General features: G+C 47.0%; 1 protein-coding gene across 2 annotated transcripts in view; it reads left to right on the top strand.

Annotated features, from left to right (window-relative positions):
- Nucleotides 1–19,924, top strand: part of PKIG (cAMP-dependent protein kinase inhibitor gamma) — a 572,021-nt gene that overhangs the window by 532,810 nt on the left and 19,287 nt on the right. For both annotated transcript variants that reach the window (XM_086932556.1, XM_086932555.1), the window contains one exon: nucleotides 9,377–9,558. In XM_086932556.1, the coding sequence (XP_086788682.1) occupies nucleotides 9,411–9,558 (148 nt within the window). In that variant the 5' untranslated portion in view covers nucleotides 9,377–9,410. The remainder of the gene's footprint in view (nucleotides 1–9,376; nucleotides 9,559–19,924) is intronic.

Below are 19,924 nucleotides of genomic sequence, written 5' to 3'. Positions count from 1 at the left end.
TCAATATGCAAGACTTGAAAGGTGTTGGATGGATTATGAATTTGGGGCACCAAGGGGTCAGTAACAGTGGTACTTGATAGTCGTGCATCTGATTGATTCCCCATAAGATCTAAGATGTCACTGTGAGGTTTGGATTTACGACAATGGTTGTGCTTCAAGTTCTGATCTAGAACAGTGACCATTGAAAAAAAACTTTTGAGATACGTTAACATTTGCAATCATAGGCTATATATCTTCCCACCAACACAATCTGTTGCACTCTATTCTACAGTGGCCTTCCCCAAGACACCGACAGCAAGGTGTGTGACCTAACAAGCACATTAGTTTGTCACAACAACCAATCACTCACAAAATCTTTTGAGTCTATTTTAATTGCAAAAGTGAGTTATTTTATTCAAAATAGTTAGGGCCCGATTAAGAGTTTGAGGGTGCGGCGCTGGATTCACCCCACTGCGGCACCATCAAACCCGTGGTGAGGCTGCACACCAGATTAGCAGTTTTCTTTTGTCTGGCATGCTTTTTTGGCATTCCCACGGCTGTGCCTTTAAAACCATGCACCACAATTTGAACGTTAAAAACAGTTCTTGCACAGTATGGACGCAAATATCCATGCAGCGCAGGAACCGATGTGCATGCACATAGCGGGGCACATGTTGTGCCATCCCTGTGTGCATCCACAAGAGGCAGAGACACCAGGGGTCCCTGTAGGGACCCCTTTGTTTCCTCTCCGCCTTAGTTTGCATGGAGGTGGAACGCCATGTAAACCCTGGCAGAGAGGAAACTCCTAAAATGCTAGGTTGGGAACACAGCGGTCCCGCTAGGTGTATGGATACCTCCTGACCATCACAACACTGCCAGGGAACGGCAGTTCCCTGGCGGCTGCGGCAGGGTGGTGGAGGTCCCACTGACAATCTTGTAACAGGGTGGTGGGGAGATCATTCCCCCACGAGTCTGGTGGTCCGTGGACCGGCAGAATTATAATCAGCCCCTTACAGTGCCTTGTCACTTGAAGACAGTTTTAAGTAGCCAGAGCGAAGTAAGCACGTTTAGTAATTAAATAGATTCAGCAGAACAGATGGGGTTTTAGGAGTTTACAGAATCCCAAAAGATAGGAGCGAAGACCAGAAAGGTTCACCCTCTTAAAGCATGGTGGCTTAGGGAGTTTCATAGACCTAGAGTGAAGAGCTCTCTATGGAACATAATGTTAAAGCTAACTTGCTACAGGTGGTGATGTGCAGGAGGATAACACCTTCTGAATTAAGACACTCCATAGAAATAAGAGCTACATCATGAGCAAACCATTGAAAAGTTTCTACTTGTAAAAAGTCTGATGTCACATATAAGAAAGTGAATTCAAATTATATAAAAAAAATAGAGAGATGATATAATCTCTAAATGAAGAATTAGAAATGTGTAACTGCAGATCTGGAATGTAAACATGAGACTTTTGAGAAGTTAATTGAGAAATGTGTAAAGATATTATTCCTTGATATAGTGATCTTACTGTGGGACGCTCGTTGACTAGTGGGGATTAAATGCTGATGGAAGCTAAAGGAGAATGGATTCTGAGATTTGAAGGAAATCGTGATGTTTGTTTTGATCTTTGAATGTCTATATATTTTATACTTTAATAACTTATACACCCTGCAGATGCACCCTCCCTGGCGGGCAAGCGCATCCTCACCCTGCTCTTTGCTGACGACACCCTGCTCATTCCCAAGACCCCTGTGGGCTTGCAGAGTCTCCTAAATAGCTACCAGGAGTTCTGCTCACAACGGGACTTGATAATCAACTCCAATAAAACAAAGTTCTTGGTTCTGAACCCGCCCAAAAAAATGGGCCGCCCCCCGGTGCTGAATTCCGTGCCCCTGGAGAGGGTGTCTGAATTTGATTATTTAGGCATCCGTCTCGCAGATTCAATGCACTGGAATTCGCACATTCAAAAGATGCTCTTGAGTCACAAAAGGGTGGGCAGCGCACTACTCAAGGAGCAACTTTCCTCTACATTTAAGCCTATTGCCCCAGTTTTGGAGATCTACAAAGCTGGAGGGGTTAGTGCTGCTTTGTATGGGGCGGAATTGTGGGGTATGTGTAACCTTGATGTGCTAGTCAGATCGGAGAGAAAATGTTTGAAAGAGCTGATGGCTCTTCCGCAAAGTACTCCAACAGTACCCGTATTAATGGATTTGGGTTGCAGATCGATCAAGGACCAAGCCCAAATTCGCCCTTTGTTGCTCTGGGCGCGTTTGTGGCATGTGCCCGAGTTGATCTCATACGCAGAGGCCCTGGAAGAGGTCATGTCTCTGGAGGGCTGGTCTAAGATCAAGTGGCTGACGGATGTGAAATGGCTGCTAGGAGCCTTGGGTCTAGGAGGTGCGTGGGAAGCCAGGAACCCCCCCCCCCCCCCCCCCCCCAAAGCTGCTCTAAAGAAACTCAACTGGAGCTGGGTTCATTGTAAAGATTCCATTGGTGTGAAACATTGTAAATCTACCGACGATTTTTTGAAAATGAAGGATGTGGGGGCTTATGAACCCTATCTCGATATTATTTCCAACCCAACAGATAGAGCTTTGTATTTTAAATTTAGGGTGGGGACACTACCTATAGGCCAATTTACTGCTCATTCGGAATCATCCCACTTGTCTTCCCCCTACCGTGCGACCTGCCCAACACGCATAGAATATGTCGCTCACACCTTTTAAGTTACTTTTGCTAACCAGTGTGATATGCCTTGATATCACACTGGGACATCATCTAGAAAGAAGGTAAGTAATACAGTTTTTGTATATTTGCAGTGTTTCAAGTTTTCATACAAACCAACTCCACACTTAAAAGATTTTTCAAGAAAAGCAGTCAATGCAAATCCTATGGGAGGAAATTAAGTTATCGGTTTACCGGTAAGTACTTTGTTGTGGGAGTTGGTATTCTGGGATTAGCACCAGGGTTCCATCCAGGGTCAAGGAGGCACTCTTCAAGCACCTTCAGCAGCACTAGGGTGGCTGGGTGTAGAGTACTGAGGCCCAATGTTATCCAATGGGGGCTAGTTGGCCTCCGTTTGGTGGCTGCTCACGGGCAGGCCAGAAGGTTGTCGGAGCTAAGCTTCTGGTGTTAGGCTCAGGCCAAAGGGGGATCAGATTTAGCACCCAAGGTGCCCATGCAGTGGCACAGGGGTCCCTGGGTATAGGGTGCTGTTTTGTCATCTGGTGCCCTGTTGGTTTCAATGGGAATTCTCCGGTTGCAACAAACACTGCAGGCTCGGGTATGAAGGTCTTCTGGAGGTGACCACCGGTTGGAGAGGTAAGATGTGATGCCTGGGGATGCTGGGACACCGTCTGTTGGGCCACCCAAGGGTGTGGGACGTCTGGTGCAGGGGTGTCTTCAGGCGTCAAGTTTTCTTACCAGCTCAGCTCGCTGTCGGGGGAATCCTCCAGAAAGGGGCTGCAGGCGGCGTTTGGAGTTTCGAGGCAGGTCAGAGATCACCAGGTGTCTGGTCAGGATCGCTGGGAGGACCTCCTTGTGTTGTTTGGCCACTCAAACACGGGCCGTGGGCATCGGGTGCAGAGTGGTGCATACTCGCGGATTTAGCCGGAGTCTGTCTCCAGTGAGCACCAGATTTCCTCGCCTACAAAGTCTTGGTTTGGAAAGTCAGGGCAGGGCGTCTGTGTTCTTGGGGTCTGCTGGCTGCAGAACACACCGGGATTTCGCTGGAGGAGGTTTGAGGTGGGGACAGGCCGGTAGGGCTGGGGCCAAGTCATTGGATGTCCTCCTGTTCTAAGTTCAGCATGGCTTCTTCTGTCCTCCTTCTCTCTGCTGGTCAGCTCTTTTCTGAGGAGGCAAGGTTCGGAGTTGTCCCTAAATACTAGATTTAGGGGTGTTACAGGTAAGTAAAGGTCTGGACCAATGGGTCCCTATCTTGGGGTGGGTACACCTCCTATCATGCCACACTCCAGTGCGACGGGGGCATATGCCTCTCTCTGGTCAGCTGGGTCCCCCATCTGCAAGATGGTGGGGCCTGAGAGTTGTGCTTCACCTCGCCTTCCCCACCTGAGGCGTGAGATTGGCAAAGGTGGGCACACCTCCCTTCCTCACTTGGTTTTTCCAACGATTTTTCCGCTCAACGTGGGAGTCAGAACCGGTGGGGGCCAGTTGCTGGAAGCAGCAATTGGCTGGAGTAGCTCACAGAGGTAACCAGCCTTTGAAGCTTCCCTTCATGGACCCTGCCCATCCTGGGGGAGGAGGCTTGACACCCTGTCCCAGGATGTGCATTGTTTCAGACCCCTGAGAGCAGCAGGCTCTCGCCCCAGGGGTCCAGAAACATGTCTGGTGGTGGCAGTTGGTGAGCAGCCACTCAGCCAGGAGACTAGAGTTATCTCGTTTTTCAGGGGGCATCTCTAAGATGCCCCCTGAGTGCATTTTTCATTAAATCCCACACTGGCATCAGTGTGGGTTTAATGTGCTGAGAAGTTTGATATCAAACTTCCTACTTTTCAGTAAAGCCATTTTGGTGCTGTGGAGTTTGTTATGACAAACTCCCAGCACCCATGTACTCTAAATCGCATTACTGCACTTACAATGTCTAAGAATTGGCTTAGACACTGTAGGGTTACACGGCTCATGCACTCTCACCCTCACTACTGGTATAGTGCACCCAGCTAGAGGGGTGGCTTACCTATGCCAGGGCAGTCGCTTGTAGGCATGGCACACAGGGATCTGTGCCATGTCCACTCTTCACTTTGTTCTGCACCAAAACACGCAGCCTGCAAAGTACAGGGCCTCTAAGGGTGGCACAATAAGTGCTGCAGCCCTTAGTGGCCTTTCCTGGCCACAGTGCTCTTTGTACCTATGGTACCGTTTACAAGGGACTTGTATGTGGCCAAAGAGTGCCAATAGGGTTTTGTACCAATGCAGTTTAGGGAAGGAGCATAGGCCCCTGGGTACCTGGCTGGCAGGAATCCAGTGCACACTCAGTCAAAGCACATCAACAGTTTGCCAAAAAGTGGGGGCAACCATGCGAAAAGAGGGCACTTTCTTACTGGACAATCTATTTCTGTTGATTTTTTTATATATTTATTATTATAATTTTTTTGCAAAATCTCCCACTCTTCTCTACTAAAACCTTGACATTTATGCCTGTAGGTACAGTCCATCAGTCCATTCCTAACTGCCAGGTCAGGTCTCCTCCAGAGGAGAACACACGCACCTCCAAGGCTTGTTTCAGCCTTTTGGCATTCATCAACGAGGTGGAGCTTGAGTCCAGTGGAGCAGATTAATTACAAGTGGCTGATATTTAAACAATTGACAGTAATGTGGCTCAGTGTAGCTACCAGTGGATGAATTCCATTCAAGAATTCTACCAATCTGGGAAGACGGATCTCCCCAGGCTGTCTTAGGTGTGGCGGCGCGAGGGACTCCTATATTCACATGCACCGGAGTTGCCCGAAATTCAGAACTGTTGGTCACAGTTTGTAAGATAACTAGGTCGGGTGGTGGGTGAAACCATTCCTCTTGATCCCAAGTACATCCCATTGTGTGTTGCAGGGGAGGTCGACGTCCCCAGGAAGCAAATCCTTTTTTGTAACTATGGGCTGGTGGTGGGCCCAGGTAGACGTGGCAAGGTACGGGGGGCGCCTGAAGCCCTGTTATTGCAGGAATTGAAGCGAGGGTTGGACCTGTATATGTCAGAGAAGAGCATCATGTACAAGAACAGGGGGTGCCCACGCAGATTTCACAAGGTTTGGGGGGGGGGTGGTTGAGACATTACGACATATACCTACCAACGGGAACTGTGACTCCCTCGACATAAAAAATTGTTGCATTATATATAGGGGCATTGCTGTAACCATTACTGTAATTTCTTCTATCCATGGAAAAGTCGTGTTGCTGCCTGCTTTATTTGAACGGTTGGGTGTTGGTGTGTGCATGCCTCTTTCATAGTTTAATATTTACCATTGGGTGCGTGTTTGCACCTTTATGCACTGTTTGCTGCATTATGAATGGAACAAATAAACCCAAATAAAGATATTTAAAAAAAAAAAGAATTCCACCCATCACCTACCAGCGGCCACCTGGATGTCTTCTGAATAGAGACTAAACTGTGAACCTGCAAGGCTGCATTCCAGCTCTCCAATTTCCCAAATCCTAGCAAGATGTACGGTTGGTTGGTCGTCTTTGTTGGGGAAGCTTGCCCAAAGTTACCTTTGACCGAAGGGCAGCCTGATTGAAACATATCAGAATTATCCACTGTAAATAATTGTCCACTGTAAATAATTGTAACTGTATTTCCACCACCTTGTAACTTGACTACCGTATTTTCCGGCGTATAAGATGACCCGGCGTATAAGACGACCCCCTACTTTGCCTGAAAAATTTTAGGTTTTGTGCTATACTCGCCGTATAAGACGACCCCCACTTCCAGCGCAGTCCAACGCAGTCCTGCATAGCCATTCCGAGAATGTACGGTACCGGTATTTTGAACTTACCGTATTAGTCTAGTCCTCCTCCCTGTGGGTGAGCAGTAAGGCTTTATCAGTGGACAGTGTTACCTACCTAAGCGTTTATTTTACAAACTCAAAGACTGAACTCAAACAAATTGGTTGTATAAACAATCTTGCTTTACTCGCAATATTTTTATTTAGAACCATATGAAAAACTGTCACTTCTGAATATACCGGTACGGTACGGTAAACATAAATAAGTGCATGAAACAGTGCAAGTGGATTAAACTTCCCATAACTTTCCATAAATCCAAGGGATTTCTACAGGATTTACAACGTTCCCTTTAAAAGCCTTCAAAATCCTCCTCTTCGTCATCTGATCTCATAAGTAAGTCAATGAGATCTTGTGGTACATCTGTAAGGCAGTCATCGTATGGATCTGGTACCAATTCCGTATCAGATGATGTGGTCTCTTCTTCGGCATCCTCTTCACCTTCCCACAAATAGTCGTCCTCCATACCATCTAATGAATTTGATATGCCACACTTCTTGAAAGACTTTATTACAGTTTCTGCATCAATGTCGTTCCAGGCCTTTATAACAAAGGTGCACAAAACATCCAACTGTGGAGCACGCATGTTTCCTCCTTTTGTGAATGTTTTTTCACCGCTAACCATCCACTCATTCCACTGTTCTCGGATGCGATCTTTAAATGGCTTGTTTAGGCACACATCCAGTGGCTGCACCAACGATGTCAATCCTCCAGGTATAACTGCAGCATCTGTTTTTATTCTTGCCAGCCTTTGCTTGGTGCTCGGAGTTAAATGAGCCCTGAACATATCCCACACCAGTAGACTACGTCTTTGTAGAAGTCCACCTGGTCGCCTGCTCCATACATTATCAAGCCATAGCTTTACCCCTTCTTCATCCATCCATCCTTTCTCATTCACATGCACAAAACAACCAACAGGGAACTTGAGTTTCGGCATTGTTTTTCTTTTGAAAATAACCATTGGTCTCAGCTTTGCGCCATCAGCTGTGCATGCTAGTACCACTGTGAAACTGGACTTCTCATGTCCTGTTGTTTTTATTAAAATTGTCTTTTCGCCTTTTTGATGGACAGTTTTGTTGGCAATCATATCGAAATTCATTGGAGTTTCATCCATATTTCCGATGCTACTTAGCGCATAGCCATGTTCATTGCGCAGCCTAATAACGTAGCGATGGAAGCTATGCATTTTGGCATCCAGATCCGCAGGTAATTTCTGGGCAATTTTTGTCTTTTGCCGCAATACCAGATTATGCCTTCCCATGAATCTGGTACACCAGGATACAGTGGCCTTAAATCTGTGGCTGAGATCTGGATTAGATTTGGCCCACTGAAGTGCAACCAATCGGATTTTATTTCGGGTCACGACATAACCGCTTTGCCGATGCTCGGCCACCATGTCTGCTACATGCTTTTCAAGTTCTGGCCAATGTGGGGTGCCTCTTCTTAATGCACACTTGCCCCTTGGCATACTCCGTAATGCTTTCTCATTTGCTCTCCAGGCCCGAACCATCTTTTCTGTCACTCCATATTGTCTTGCAGCAGCACAGTTATTATGTTCCGTGGCAAAATCCACAACTTTAAGTTTGTAACTGGCTTCATATTTCCTTCTTCTTGCCACTCCTGGAGCCTTGCTGGGTTCTTGACTGCCAGCCATTTGCACTGGATGCGCTGCTGGAGCCTTGCCGGGTTCTTCACTGTCTGCCATTTGCACTGGATGTGCTGCTGGAGCCTTGCCGGGTTCTTGACTGTCAGCCATTAGCACTGGATGTACTGGTGCTGTACAGTATGAACAGGTGCAGAGACTGTCTTCAACACCACACGTACGGTACGGCAAATACGGTATCTGGTCACCAGACTGCCTTTCCTCTTCGCAACAACCAGCCAATCACGGCAAGTGCTCTACTGCCTTCGGTAACATTCGGGAACATTCGACAGTCCCCTTTCTATGCCCACGCCTATGTCAAGGAGAGAGGGGCACGTGCCAAAACGTGCCAAACGTGTCAACACACCGGGCGCTGCCATCTTCGGCGCTGGCTGCCCGTTACCATATACCGTATTTCGGACGTCCTGCTGCCTCGTCCTGCTGCATCGTCTGCCTGGGGATGTGCAAGCGGTTGGAGACGCGTGTACAGCGGCAGCGGCAGTCGAGGTAAGACTCATGGCGCCATTTGCTCGCTTGTGAAGCGGTTTGACACCTTCGAGTGAAGTCCTTGCTATGAAAAAAACGCTCGCTTTCGATACTTCATGGCGCGGGGCCTGGTTGTGGACGTTGCCAGGGCCGGTGGCTGTATTTTTTAACATAAGGTGTGCTTCTTGTTACATACGGTATTTCCTATTGTGAAGCGGTCTGACACCTTCAAGTGAAGTCCTCGCTATGAAAAAAAAACGCTCGCTTTCGATACTTGCACAATTCATGGCGCGGGGGCTGGGTGTGGACGTTGCCAGTGTCGGTGGCTGTATTTTTTAACATAAGGTGTGTTGTTTCTTGTTATTTCCTATTGTGAAGCGGTCTGACACCTTCGAGTGAAGTCCTCGCTATGAAAAAGCGCATGAAAACATACCATAACATTTTGTACCCGGCGTATAAGACGACCCCCGACTTTCCAGAAAATTTTAAGGGGTTAAAAGGTCGTCTTATACGCCGGAAAATACGGTACTCGGTTTATTTTTATTTAATGTAACTTGTATTATTGCACCTTTCTGTTCCTTTTGGTTTTGTATGTGATTTGGTTCATCTTGTGTAACCTGTAACTTGGAACTTGTCCTTAAGTGAAGTGCTTGGTCACCCATCGAATAGTCACTTCTATGTAAAACTGCTAATAGAAAAATAAACAGTGCCGGAAAGTAGACGTGCAAACAGTGTTTTATTCTTATCCTTGTTTCATTCCAGGACTTTTCATATTTTCTGATATGAAAGAAACGTAATGGAGGTCGAGTCCGCATACACCGATTTTATTTCCTGTGACCGCACTGGGCGTAGGAATGCTGTCCCTGATATCACAGGAGAGCCTGGATCTGGGAGTGTAAGGGAGTTATCCGGGGAAATGGGAGACCTTGCCATTGAAGGGGCTGGTAAGTAACTCTACTTAAAGCTTAAAAAAGAAGGACCTTTTACAAGTTGTGTGCTTCCCCCAGGATTTTTGTAAAGTTACTGCTTTACTCCCAAAGATGCATATGCCTGCGCACCGAACTCTGTGGGACAGAAAAAGGAAAATCTGCCTCTTTACAGTTCGAGCTAATATTCAAATAGATCCTAATTTTTCTTTTTTAGTAAGACATTTTTTTCAATATGCTGAAATGCCTGCTCTTTTAACCTCTGTAAATATAGAGTTCCAGGAAATGGATCCCACCCTATTGGTACCTTACTCCAGTATTTTTTTTGCAGCTAAGTGTAGGGACACACATTGGGTGAGGGGGGAAAACAATTGGCAAGGTTTGTGTGTATTCATAGTTGCAACATTGTGGTTAATAACCTCCTTTCAAAGCCCACTCTATACCCATTCCACTGGGAACACTGATGTTTCAACCTTAGCTGCAAATTTACGAAAATCCACCCTAATTCCAGATTTTTGCCGTATAGTTACATCCACAGTTAGAAATGTCAGCAGATCTTAATTTTTGAATTGATGTTATTTTCACCAGCAGATGGGGCTTCGAGTGCACCTTAGTTGCATTAGCGTTTTATCCAAGTGAGACATGGCAATAGTTCTACCAGCATGACCTTTTTGTTAATTGGTTATTTGTGCTTTAGGGTAGTTGCTGGCTTATATGATGTACTAGCCGTCTTTTAAGAACATAGATTAAGCAATTTCTTCCTCGCAACCTAACTGGGATGTGCTGCTGAATTATGCAAAGAGCTGCAAGCTAGCTAGCAAGAAGAGTCCTTCATTGAAACTCGTAGCCATAGAAGATATCGACGTTGCTTCTGGTCATTGAACCCTCTGCTCAGGTAGCAAGAGATGCAAATGACCGATGTGTAATTGATCTTGTATTTACTTCACCAATGAAATAATCTTTATATCATCTCATCTACGCTGTACGGCATGTGAGATGAAAGCAATCTCCAAAATTACTGCATCACTCCAGAAACAAACTGCGGAGATTGAGGATCGCAACCGCAGAGGGAACATCCGCATACTAGGGATCCCGGAGGATGCAGCAGGCTCCTGCTCTGCTTTTCTTGAGGACCTAATCCCCAAGCTTACCAACCAAAAATTTCACCACCAGTTTGAGCTGGATAGGGCGCACAGAGTTTCCACTTTTAAAACTTCAAAGCAGCGCGGCCTATCATCTCCAAACCATTGAGAGCGCAAAACATGGAGGCCATTTTTAGCTACGCTCTCAAAAATCACCATATTTGCGGGAAAGGTCACAAGGTCGTTCTCACACAAGACTACTCTAAGCCCACCGTCGATACCAGGAAGGGGTTCCTTGCCTTACGCGACAGGCTCAGGGGAAAAACCATCCAATTCTCATTCGTGGGCCCTGCAAAATTCAAGATAATATACAAAGGTAAACACCACTTCTTCACTGACCCCCAAGACCTGGCAGCCTTCCTGGATGGCCCGGAAGCACTAGATAGGGAAACATCACAACCCGGCTCCGGCAAGAGGAGATAGTCACCGGAACCAGTTACCGGAGGAAGCATGAACTCACAACAACAACCAGTATCTACCTCAACACACACCTCACGTGGTATAATCTGGTCTGCTAAAGATTGCAACCGTTATCTACCTCAGTAGCTATGCAACGTCTTCCTCGGAAGGGTCCGACCAATGCAGGGACGCTGTGGCGATGACCCAACACCAAGAAGGGGACATCTTTAGAAGTGCAACACTGTATCCTTTATAGACAATTATGTTGTATAGGGTCCCTACCCAATGCTGTGTATGTAGTGTAGGACAACAAGGTATGGACCCAAATATTCAGGCAGTATAGCAGGCCAAACTACCAGACAGTGACTCTCCGTGAGGCGGGACGGTGATCCTGCCGTTGCACCTCCGACATACGAGTATTTCCAATTGAGGGGGGGGGGGGGGGGGGCGGGAGGAGGGGAAGGGGAGGAGGGGGGGGTAGGGAGGAATCCGCACTAGGATTTCTCAGTTCATTGCTTTCTATATTCTCTGTTTTCCTTTCCTTTTTCACTCCTTTTTTCTCTACAAAATGTATCTGACATGGCCTGGTTGTTAACACAGAACGCCTGGGGAACTTAGATTCACAGTAGCGGGGGAGAAGGGAGGTAGAACAAATAGGACCACCCCCCCAAATCCCATACCCTGGGACAGCGACTCTGAGAATTGGGTACATTGAATGAAGGCCCCCGCCACACCCCACCCTAGTTGATGGCCCTCAATAACACCCTCACACTGACCTCAACATAGCGTCCCTCAATGTCAAAGGCCTTAACCACCGTATCAAACGCCGGAAGATAATAGATTATCTAGCTAAAACTAAAGGCGATATAGTCCTGCTACAAGACACCAAACTATCCATGGATGATGCCAAACTAGTGAGCGGTAACTGGATCTCACAGGTGGTTTGCTCTCCAGCGACAAAAAGAAGCGAGGGGTTTTGACTTTGATATCCAAAAGATCAAACATAGCAACAGACTCACAATCCCAGGATAATGAGGGTAGACTACTAGTAACACATCTAAGAAGGAGAGAGGAGCTAATCCACGTTGCAAACATATACGGCCCCAACGCAGATGACTCATCCTTCTGGTCATAGGTATCTCGCACAATAGACCGCTTCCCTAAATGATCTCATGGTGGTGGCGGGAGATTTTAACATCCTATTGGACCACATAATGGACAGACAATTGTCCTGCCAATACCACCCCACAAACTCGCACGCAGCACTCCAGAATATCTGTTTCAAATTCAACCTTAAGGACATATGGCGCCTACAGCACCCGGTCACTAGGGATTACACTTTCTACTCTAACCCACATAATTCCTACACCGGGATAGATTACATACTAATTTCGGGGTCCCACACGCACCTAATCGAACACTCAGACATAGCGCCAAGACTTGTTTCAGACCACTCGTGTATCAGCCTAAAACTGAGCGGGTGCCATAACAAAGTCGTCCCCCGGAGGTGGTGGTTTAACAGTGAGGTACTATCAGACCCCGATAACAAACAAAATTTGAGGAGGCCGCAACTGACTACCTCAAAGATAACGACTCCCCGGGGATGAATATCGATACACTCTGGGAGGCCCTAAAAGCGACCGTCAGAGGCACATTAATTGAAATTAAGTCAAAAATAAACAAGAGTACAAAAATGAGACTAACCCAACTTGAGCAGGAGATCAAGCATTTAGAAATAGCCCATGCAAAGGCCATGCAAGACAACAAACACCTAGCAAAACTAACACAATATAAATATGAATATAACAAAATCATGAGCAAAAGAGCAGGGCTGTGGTTTAATAAGCACAAATCCCTTAATCTATGCAAAGCCAACCAAGCAGGAAAACTCCTTGCCTTCTACCTGAAACACAAGCGCAACCAGTTTGCTGTCTCATCTATCACAGACTCAAAAAACAAAACCCACACAAGGCACAAAGACATCCTTAAGACATTCCAAGAGTTCTACCAAGAACTTTACAAAAACGACCAGAGCATCAACCAAGAGGACTGTACAAAATACCTCAACAGAATCTGGCTCCCGAAGTTAAGCACTGAAGATACAATTAGGTTAGGCCAAGAAATTAGCTACACCGAAATTGAAATGGCGGTCAAATCACTGAAAGGAAATAAGGCCCCTGGGCCCGATGGGTATCCAGCCGCTTTTTACAAGACCTTCTTAAACCAACTCAAACCAACTATGAAAAAGGTGTTTAACCACTGTGCAACTAAGGGGGCAGTCCCTCAATCCATGGCAGAGGATAACATAGTAGTCATCCCAAAGGAGGGTAAAGATCACTTAACACCAAAAAACTACAGACCCATATCCCTCATTAACGTGGACTGTAAAATATATGCTAAGATACTGGCAGCTAGCCTCAACACGGTTCTCCCCAAATGAATAAGCAACTCCCAGGTTGGTTTCCTACGCAATCGTATGTCTATTCTATTCTATTCTATTCTATTCTGGATTTGGTAAAGCGCAACAGCTACCCCGGCAAAGGGGTGTCCCGGCGCTAAGAACAGACAAACTAATCTGAGGTGGGGGGGAGGGGGAAACTAGGCGGCGGGGAAGAGGTGGGTCTTGATTGCTTTACGGAAAGCAGGGAGGGAGTCGATGGTGCGAATGCTAAGGGGGAGATCGTTCCACAGTTTGGGGCCAAGGACCCCAAAGGAGCGGCCTCCAGTTCGGCAGAGTCGAAACCTAGGGATTGACAGGAGGAGTTGGTTGGCAGAGCGAAGAGCACGACCAGGAACGTAAGGTTGGACAAGGCTTCGAAGCAGAGGGGGGCTTCCCAGTTTCACGATCTTAAAGATCATGACTAAGGCCTTGAATTGGATTCTGTGGTCCACGGGAAGCCAGTGGAGCTTGCGGATGGTGGCTCTGGCTGAGCACCTCCGTGGGAGGCCAACCAGCGTTCTGGCTGCCGCATTTTGAATGCGTTGGAATCTGGCTGTTTCCGCTTTATTAGCTCCCAACAGGAGAACATTAGCGTAGTCCAGGCGTGATAGAATGGTGGCCTGGATAATGAGCTGGCGAGCCTTGGCATCGAAGAGCCCAAGTATGGGCCTGAGGTTCCTTAAAAGGCCTATGCAGGTGGCTGCCACCTTTTTTGTGTGGGACTGGAAACTAAGGTTGGCATCAACCCAGACTCCCAGATTTTTCACACAGTTTTTGGGGAGTGGGGTGTCGCCTAAGGATGACGGCCACCAGTGCTCGTTCCAAAGGCTGGTGTTGCGGCCCAGGAGGAGCACCTCGGTTTTTCCGGCGTTGAGTTGGAGGTAGTTGTCCGTCATCCAGCGGGCCACAGCAGACATACCCCCTTTGAAGTTGGATGCCACGAGGGACGGGCTTTCCGAGAGGGTGACAACCAGCTGGGTGTCGTCCGCGTACGATACAAGCGTGAGCCCCCATTCTCTAGCCACGTCCGTGAGTGGCTGGACGTATAGGTTAAAGAGGGAGGGGCTCAGCGCTGAACCCTGGGGGACCCCCTGAGCGATGGGGTGAGGTTTAGAGAGGTAAGGAGGGGCTGACACCTTGAATGATCTATCCTTGAGAAAGGATCGGAACCATGCAAGTGCGGGGCCAGTCACACCGGTCGTCTCCAGACGTTTCAACAGGATGTCATGGGATACCGTGTCAAAGGCTGCGCTGAGATCGAGGAGGATCAGCGCAGCACTATGACCGGCATCTAAAATCATCCGGAGACGCTCCGTGGTGGCTAGTAGGGCAGACTCCGTACTATGGCCTGCCCGGAAGCCATTTTGGGAAGGGTCCAGGATTCCGTGATTGTCCAGGTGTTTAGAAAGAGACTCGTTTACATGGGTTTCGGCAATTTTGGACATCCATGGGAGAAGGGATATAGGCCGAAAGTTTTCTGGCTTGGTGGGGTCAAGGGTGGGTTTTTTAATTATCGGTGATACCCATGCTTGTTTCCAAGCGATGGGTACGAGTCCTGTGGAGAAGGAGAGGTTGAGGATGTTCAGCATGGGGGATGAAAAGAAGTCCATCGAAGACATGAAATGAGAAGGGCTCATGGGATCAGCTGGAGAGCCAGACTTCACTTTCTTGCCTAGTTTGGTCAGGTCTGCAGCGGTGATGGCAGGGATTTGGGACAAAGGTAGGATGTTAGGGGTCGTGGTCAGGGATACTTCCTTGAGAGGAACAGTCTGTGGAAAGGTTGCATAAATTTTCTGAACTTTTTCGATGAAATAGGTTGCAAGCTGTTCACATTGCTCGTGGGAGGAAATTTTTGGGGGGGGCGTCCTAGGGCTTTGGAGCTCTTTCACTAGTTTAAAAATGATTTTGGATGGGTTCGCATTGGAGTTAATTTTGTTGGAATAAAAAGAAGCACGGGAAGATCTAATAGCTTTATGATAGGTCTTGAGCTTGGATAGATACACCGCCTTGTCCTGGTTATCATATTGCTTCCTCCATATGCGCTCAGCCTTTTTACACTCCTTGCGCATAGTCCTAAGGGTGTCGTCGAACCATGGGTTGGAGGGTGTATTGCGTCCTTTCGACGGCCTGGCCGGGATGAGAGTGTCGAGGCCGTTGCTGATCCAGTTGGTGAACGAAGAATAGATCGCGTCTATATCCTGGTTAGCTTTGTGTTGGAATTCACCAAGGGTTTCATGTAAGTCAGGTGGGGAAAGTTTGTGCCAAGGTCTTTTTAGACTCTGAAAGGATTCGGTTTTGCGTTGACGTTGGGGTGCCGGGACACTCATTTTAACTAGGTGGTGGTCCGTCCATCCCAGAGGGATGGGGGTTTCTGCTGCTGCCTCTTGTAAGTTAGAAAAGATCGGATCTAGGGTGTGTCCAGCTATATGGGTAGAGGTGTGGACAAGGGAATTAAGTTGCAGAGCCGAGAGGTCGGCAAGAAGATTAATGATGGTATTGTCACCAGTCGCATCAAAGTGTAAGTTCAGGTCACCTAGGATGGTGAAGTTGGCGAACTTAGTGGTGAGCGTTGTCGCCGTTTCGAGAAGGGCGTTAATGAATTTTGTGGCCTGGCCTGGAGGGCGATAGATGTATAGGCCAGATAGCATAAATTGGGGGGTCACACTAATTTTAAATTGGGTGCATTCACAATCTTGAAGAGGTTCCTTAACAAAGGAACAGGTCAGTTGTTTTTTATAGATAATGGCAATGCCGCCACCGCGTGAATCACGATTGATGGTGACCAGATTAAACTCCTCTGGGAGTGATAGATTGGGGATGGTGGTCAAGCTATCTTGGAGCCATGTTTCGCATAGAAATAGTGCGTCGGGGTTTTCTTCCTGAAGAAGCGTGTTCACCTCCGGGTGGTGTTTAACGAGGGATCTGCAGTTGAGTTGGAATATCCTTAGTGGCGATATTGTAGTATTAGGGAGGTCACACCGTACCCTGGTGGGTGCGTTGGTGGAAAAGTGGCAGTGGGTGCATTGTAAATGCGTAAGACCTAGGATGCCAGTGGTGTTAGGGCATTTTTGGTAGGGGTTCAGAAGTAGGAGTTCCTTACCGTCATAGCGTATGCGATGACAAGGTCTGGGCGAGCCAGGGGGGGTGGCGAGAGGCGATGACTTGGCGAGGACGGGCGAAGACGGGCTTGCCTTAGGCGCGCCTTCGGCGCGCAAACGGCGCGCCCGCTGCGCCCGTCCGCTGCGCGTCCGATGAATGCACATCCTTAAGGGAGGTAGAAGGGGAGGATGGGCGTGGCCTGCAAGTGGGCGTGGCCTCTGTTCCTCGCCGGTAATGGCGGCAGAATTGACTTTTCTGGCGGCCTCGTTGCAGCGAAAGGTTCGCTGTTTCAGCGTACTTCTAACCCAGGAGGAGATGCCTGAAGGGTGAGTGCGCAGGTTTAAAATACAGTTTTTTATCATACAGTGACACAAGAAATAAGTTTTTAAAAAGGTGCGTTTGTTGTCTCCCGGCTTCCGCCTCAGGAGTAGCTTTGTTCTAACTGGGTCGCGCTGTCGGCAGCGTTTATATACTAGGGCGGGTGGGCGTGGCCTGCAAGTGGGCGTGGCCTCTGTTCCTCGCCGGTAATGGCGGCAGAATTGACTTTTCTGGCGGCCTCGTTGCAGCGAAAGGTTCGCTGTTTCAGCGTACTTCTAACCCAGGAGGAGATGCCTGAAGGGTGAGTGCGCAGGTTTAAAATACAGTTTTTTATCATACAGTGACACAAGAAATAAGTTTTTAAAAAGGTGCGTTTGTTGTCTCCCGGCTTCCGCCTCAGGAGTAGCTTTGTCTAATGATAACACCCTACTTCTCTGCCACATATTGGAACATGTGAACACCAAATCAGACCCGGTAGTAGCCATCGTATTAGATGCTGAGAAGGCCTTTGATAAAGTCTCTTGGACCTTCTTGGAACACTGCATGTGATTCTTTGACTTAGGGGAGGGATTTAAACAGATGGTTATGGCCCTTCTATAGAGAACCCTCAGCCCGTATCGTAGACAATGGGTCGCTATCTGACCCCTTTACGTTGCAACCATGTACCTGACAGGGATGCCAACTATCCCCTGCATTATTCTTATTGGCCTTGGAACCCCTTATTCAGGACATAAAATCAAACACGGACATAAAAGGGGTCAATATCAATGGAGTTGAAATAAAATTAGCCACCTACACAGATGATATATTAATAGTAAACGAAATCAACCGAAGTCCTCAATCGGGGCCCTGATGACTACGATAGCAGAATACTCCAGGCTCTCAAGGCACAAACTAAACAAAGTCACATCTGAATGCAAACCACTTAACATTCACTGCACAAAAGACATCCTGGGGTGGTCGGGCTTGGCCTGGCAGACAGGGCATATTAACTACCTAGGTATACACTTTGGTAGCAACCTAATGGATACACTACACCACAGTGAGAAACTACTTTTAGAAAAGATTAAGAAACTTTAGGACTCTTGGTCTCCAAAATTCTTAACATGGTGGGGTAGAATCGAAACGAATAAAATGGTTATCACCCCAATGGTAAACTATTTGATCAGTATGCTTTCACTCCTCCTCACAGATGATTTCCACTGAAAAAACAATATCCTGATCTCTAAATTCCTCTGGTGTGGTAAAAAAGCATGGATAAGTATTAAGAAACTAAGATTGGGTAAAACCCAAGGGGGGGGGGGTGTAAACCTAGCAGACTTCGAATTATTCCAATTAGCTTTCCTAGCAAAACAGGTGTTGTACTAGATATCCCCGCCGTACAACTACACACTGGTATGGCTTCAGGTAGAGAGGTCCATCCTGAACAACCTGATCCCTCTGGTGCTACTAACTGCAAATATATACCCCCACACTTCCAAGCCTATCTTCAAAAACACAAGAATAGCGCTACTAAAGGTGGACAAGAAACTGGAGGTTAGCATAAAAGGGTCTAAAATGGAATCACTTTGGGCTAATAGCACGATTCTATATAAAGGGAAAAGCCTAACTTTTGATACGTGGATAGAGAAAGGTATTTACTACCCCTACCAGCTAGAGAACGAATCGTACCCCATTACATTCACAGACCTCAAATCAAGACATCACCTAACAGACATTGAGTTCTATAACTTTCTGAAAGTCAGAACGGCCCTAACAAAAACAAAAACTAAGCTGTCTACGCCACAACCCACAATCTTCCAATATGTTTCAAACATTAATAAATTAGGGCACCAAGTCTCTAAGCTCTACTAACTCCTCCGCCCCAATACCTCCAACCTCAATAAGACAGTCGCCTACTGGGATAAACCAACTAAAACTCCACACTCCCTGTACAAAAATGGGCCGCTCTATGGGCATCCGCCTCACACAACAAGATCTTCCCAGTGCTCGCACAAACAAAATTTTGGCTGCTTCACAAGGCTTTTTGGACCCCTGCACGCTTATTCTCATTGGGCCTCTAGGAGGACGCACTATGCTGGAACTGTAAAAAAGAGAAGGGGGACCTAGCACATCTTATCTTCCATTGTCCAACACTCAAAGTATTCTGGGGAAAAATCTTTGTTTTCATAAATGGTTTGTTTGACTGTTCTCTAGCAGAAGAATTCTTCACCCTCACTTCGGCATTTCTGAGCACGGAATTGAGAACGGAACAAGATAAGGACCTACTGGACCAATTGCTGACAGCAGCAGTGAAAATGGTCCTAACCAACTGGAAGGATACAGGCAAGACAACTTACAAAGGCTGGATCAACTGGATCACGCATCTTCGAGGAGCGGACAACATTGCTCTACAGAACTAACAGTGGAAACCGTCCTCCAGAGTGATGTGGAGATCCCGGACACCTACCTAGACTCTTATGAACCTCCGTGAATATGCTAGTATCACACTCTGGTACTCCCCATGACCGGTCCACCAAGACAAATGTATCTAACTGGACCCAAATGGCCGCATCCAATTATAGGCCTGCCCGCGAGCTTAAGTACCTTCATAGAATGTCAGATGTAATTAACAAAGATGTATCCTTCTTCTTGCCTGTTCCTATCTCTCTTTTCACCCCTTGCTTTCCTGCTCCTCTCTTTCTGCTTTTCTCTCTTCTTCAATAAATAATGCCACATGGGGTTAGTTTTATAAACACCGATGTATAAACGGCTATTGCTTCAACCTATACTAACCCTGAAACAGCTGTTTGCGAATGCTTTCTTGTATAAAAATAAATAAAATATAAATAAAAAAAATGACTTTAATCTCACGAAATGGAAAGTAACTGTGCGGACCCAGATTTACGCAATTCAGAGAGGGTTTAAAGCCGAGAGACTGAGTGTGAGTGACAGTGAGTGACTGAAAGTGAGTGACATTACCAATGAGAGAGTGATAGTAAGAGTG

Source organism: Lissotriton vulgaris, chromosome 7 (genome assembly GCF_964263255.1).
Source record: "Lissotriton vulgaris chromosome 7, aLisVul1.2, whole genome shotgun sequence".
In the NCBI taxonomy this organism is placed as follows: domain Eukaryota; kingdom Metazoa; phylum Chordata; class Amphibia; order Caudata; family Salamandridae; genus Lissotriton; species Lissotriton vulgaris.
Note: the sequence above shows the minus strand (reverse complement) of the source record. Positions and strands in the feature narration are given on the sequence as shown.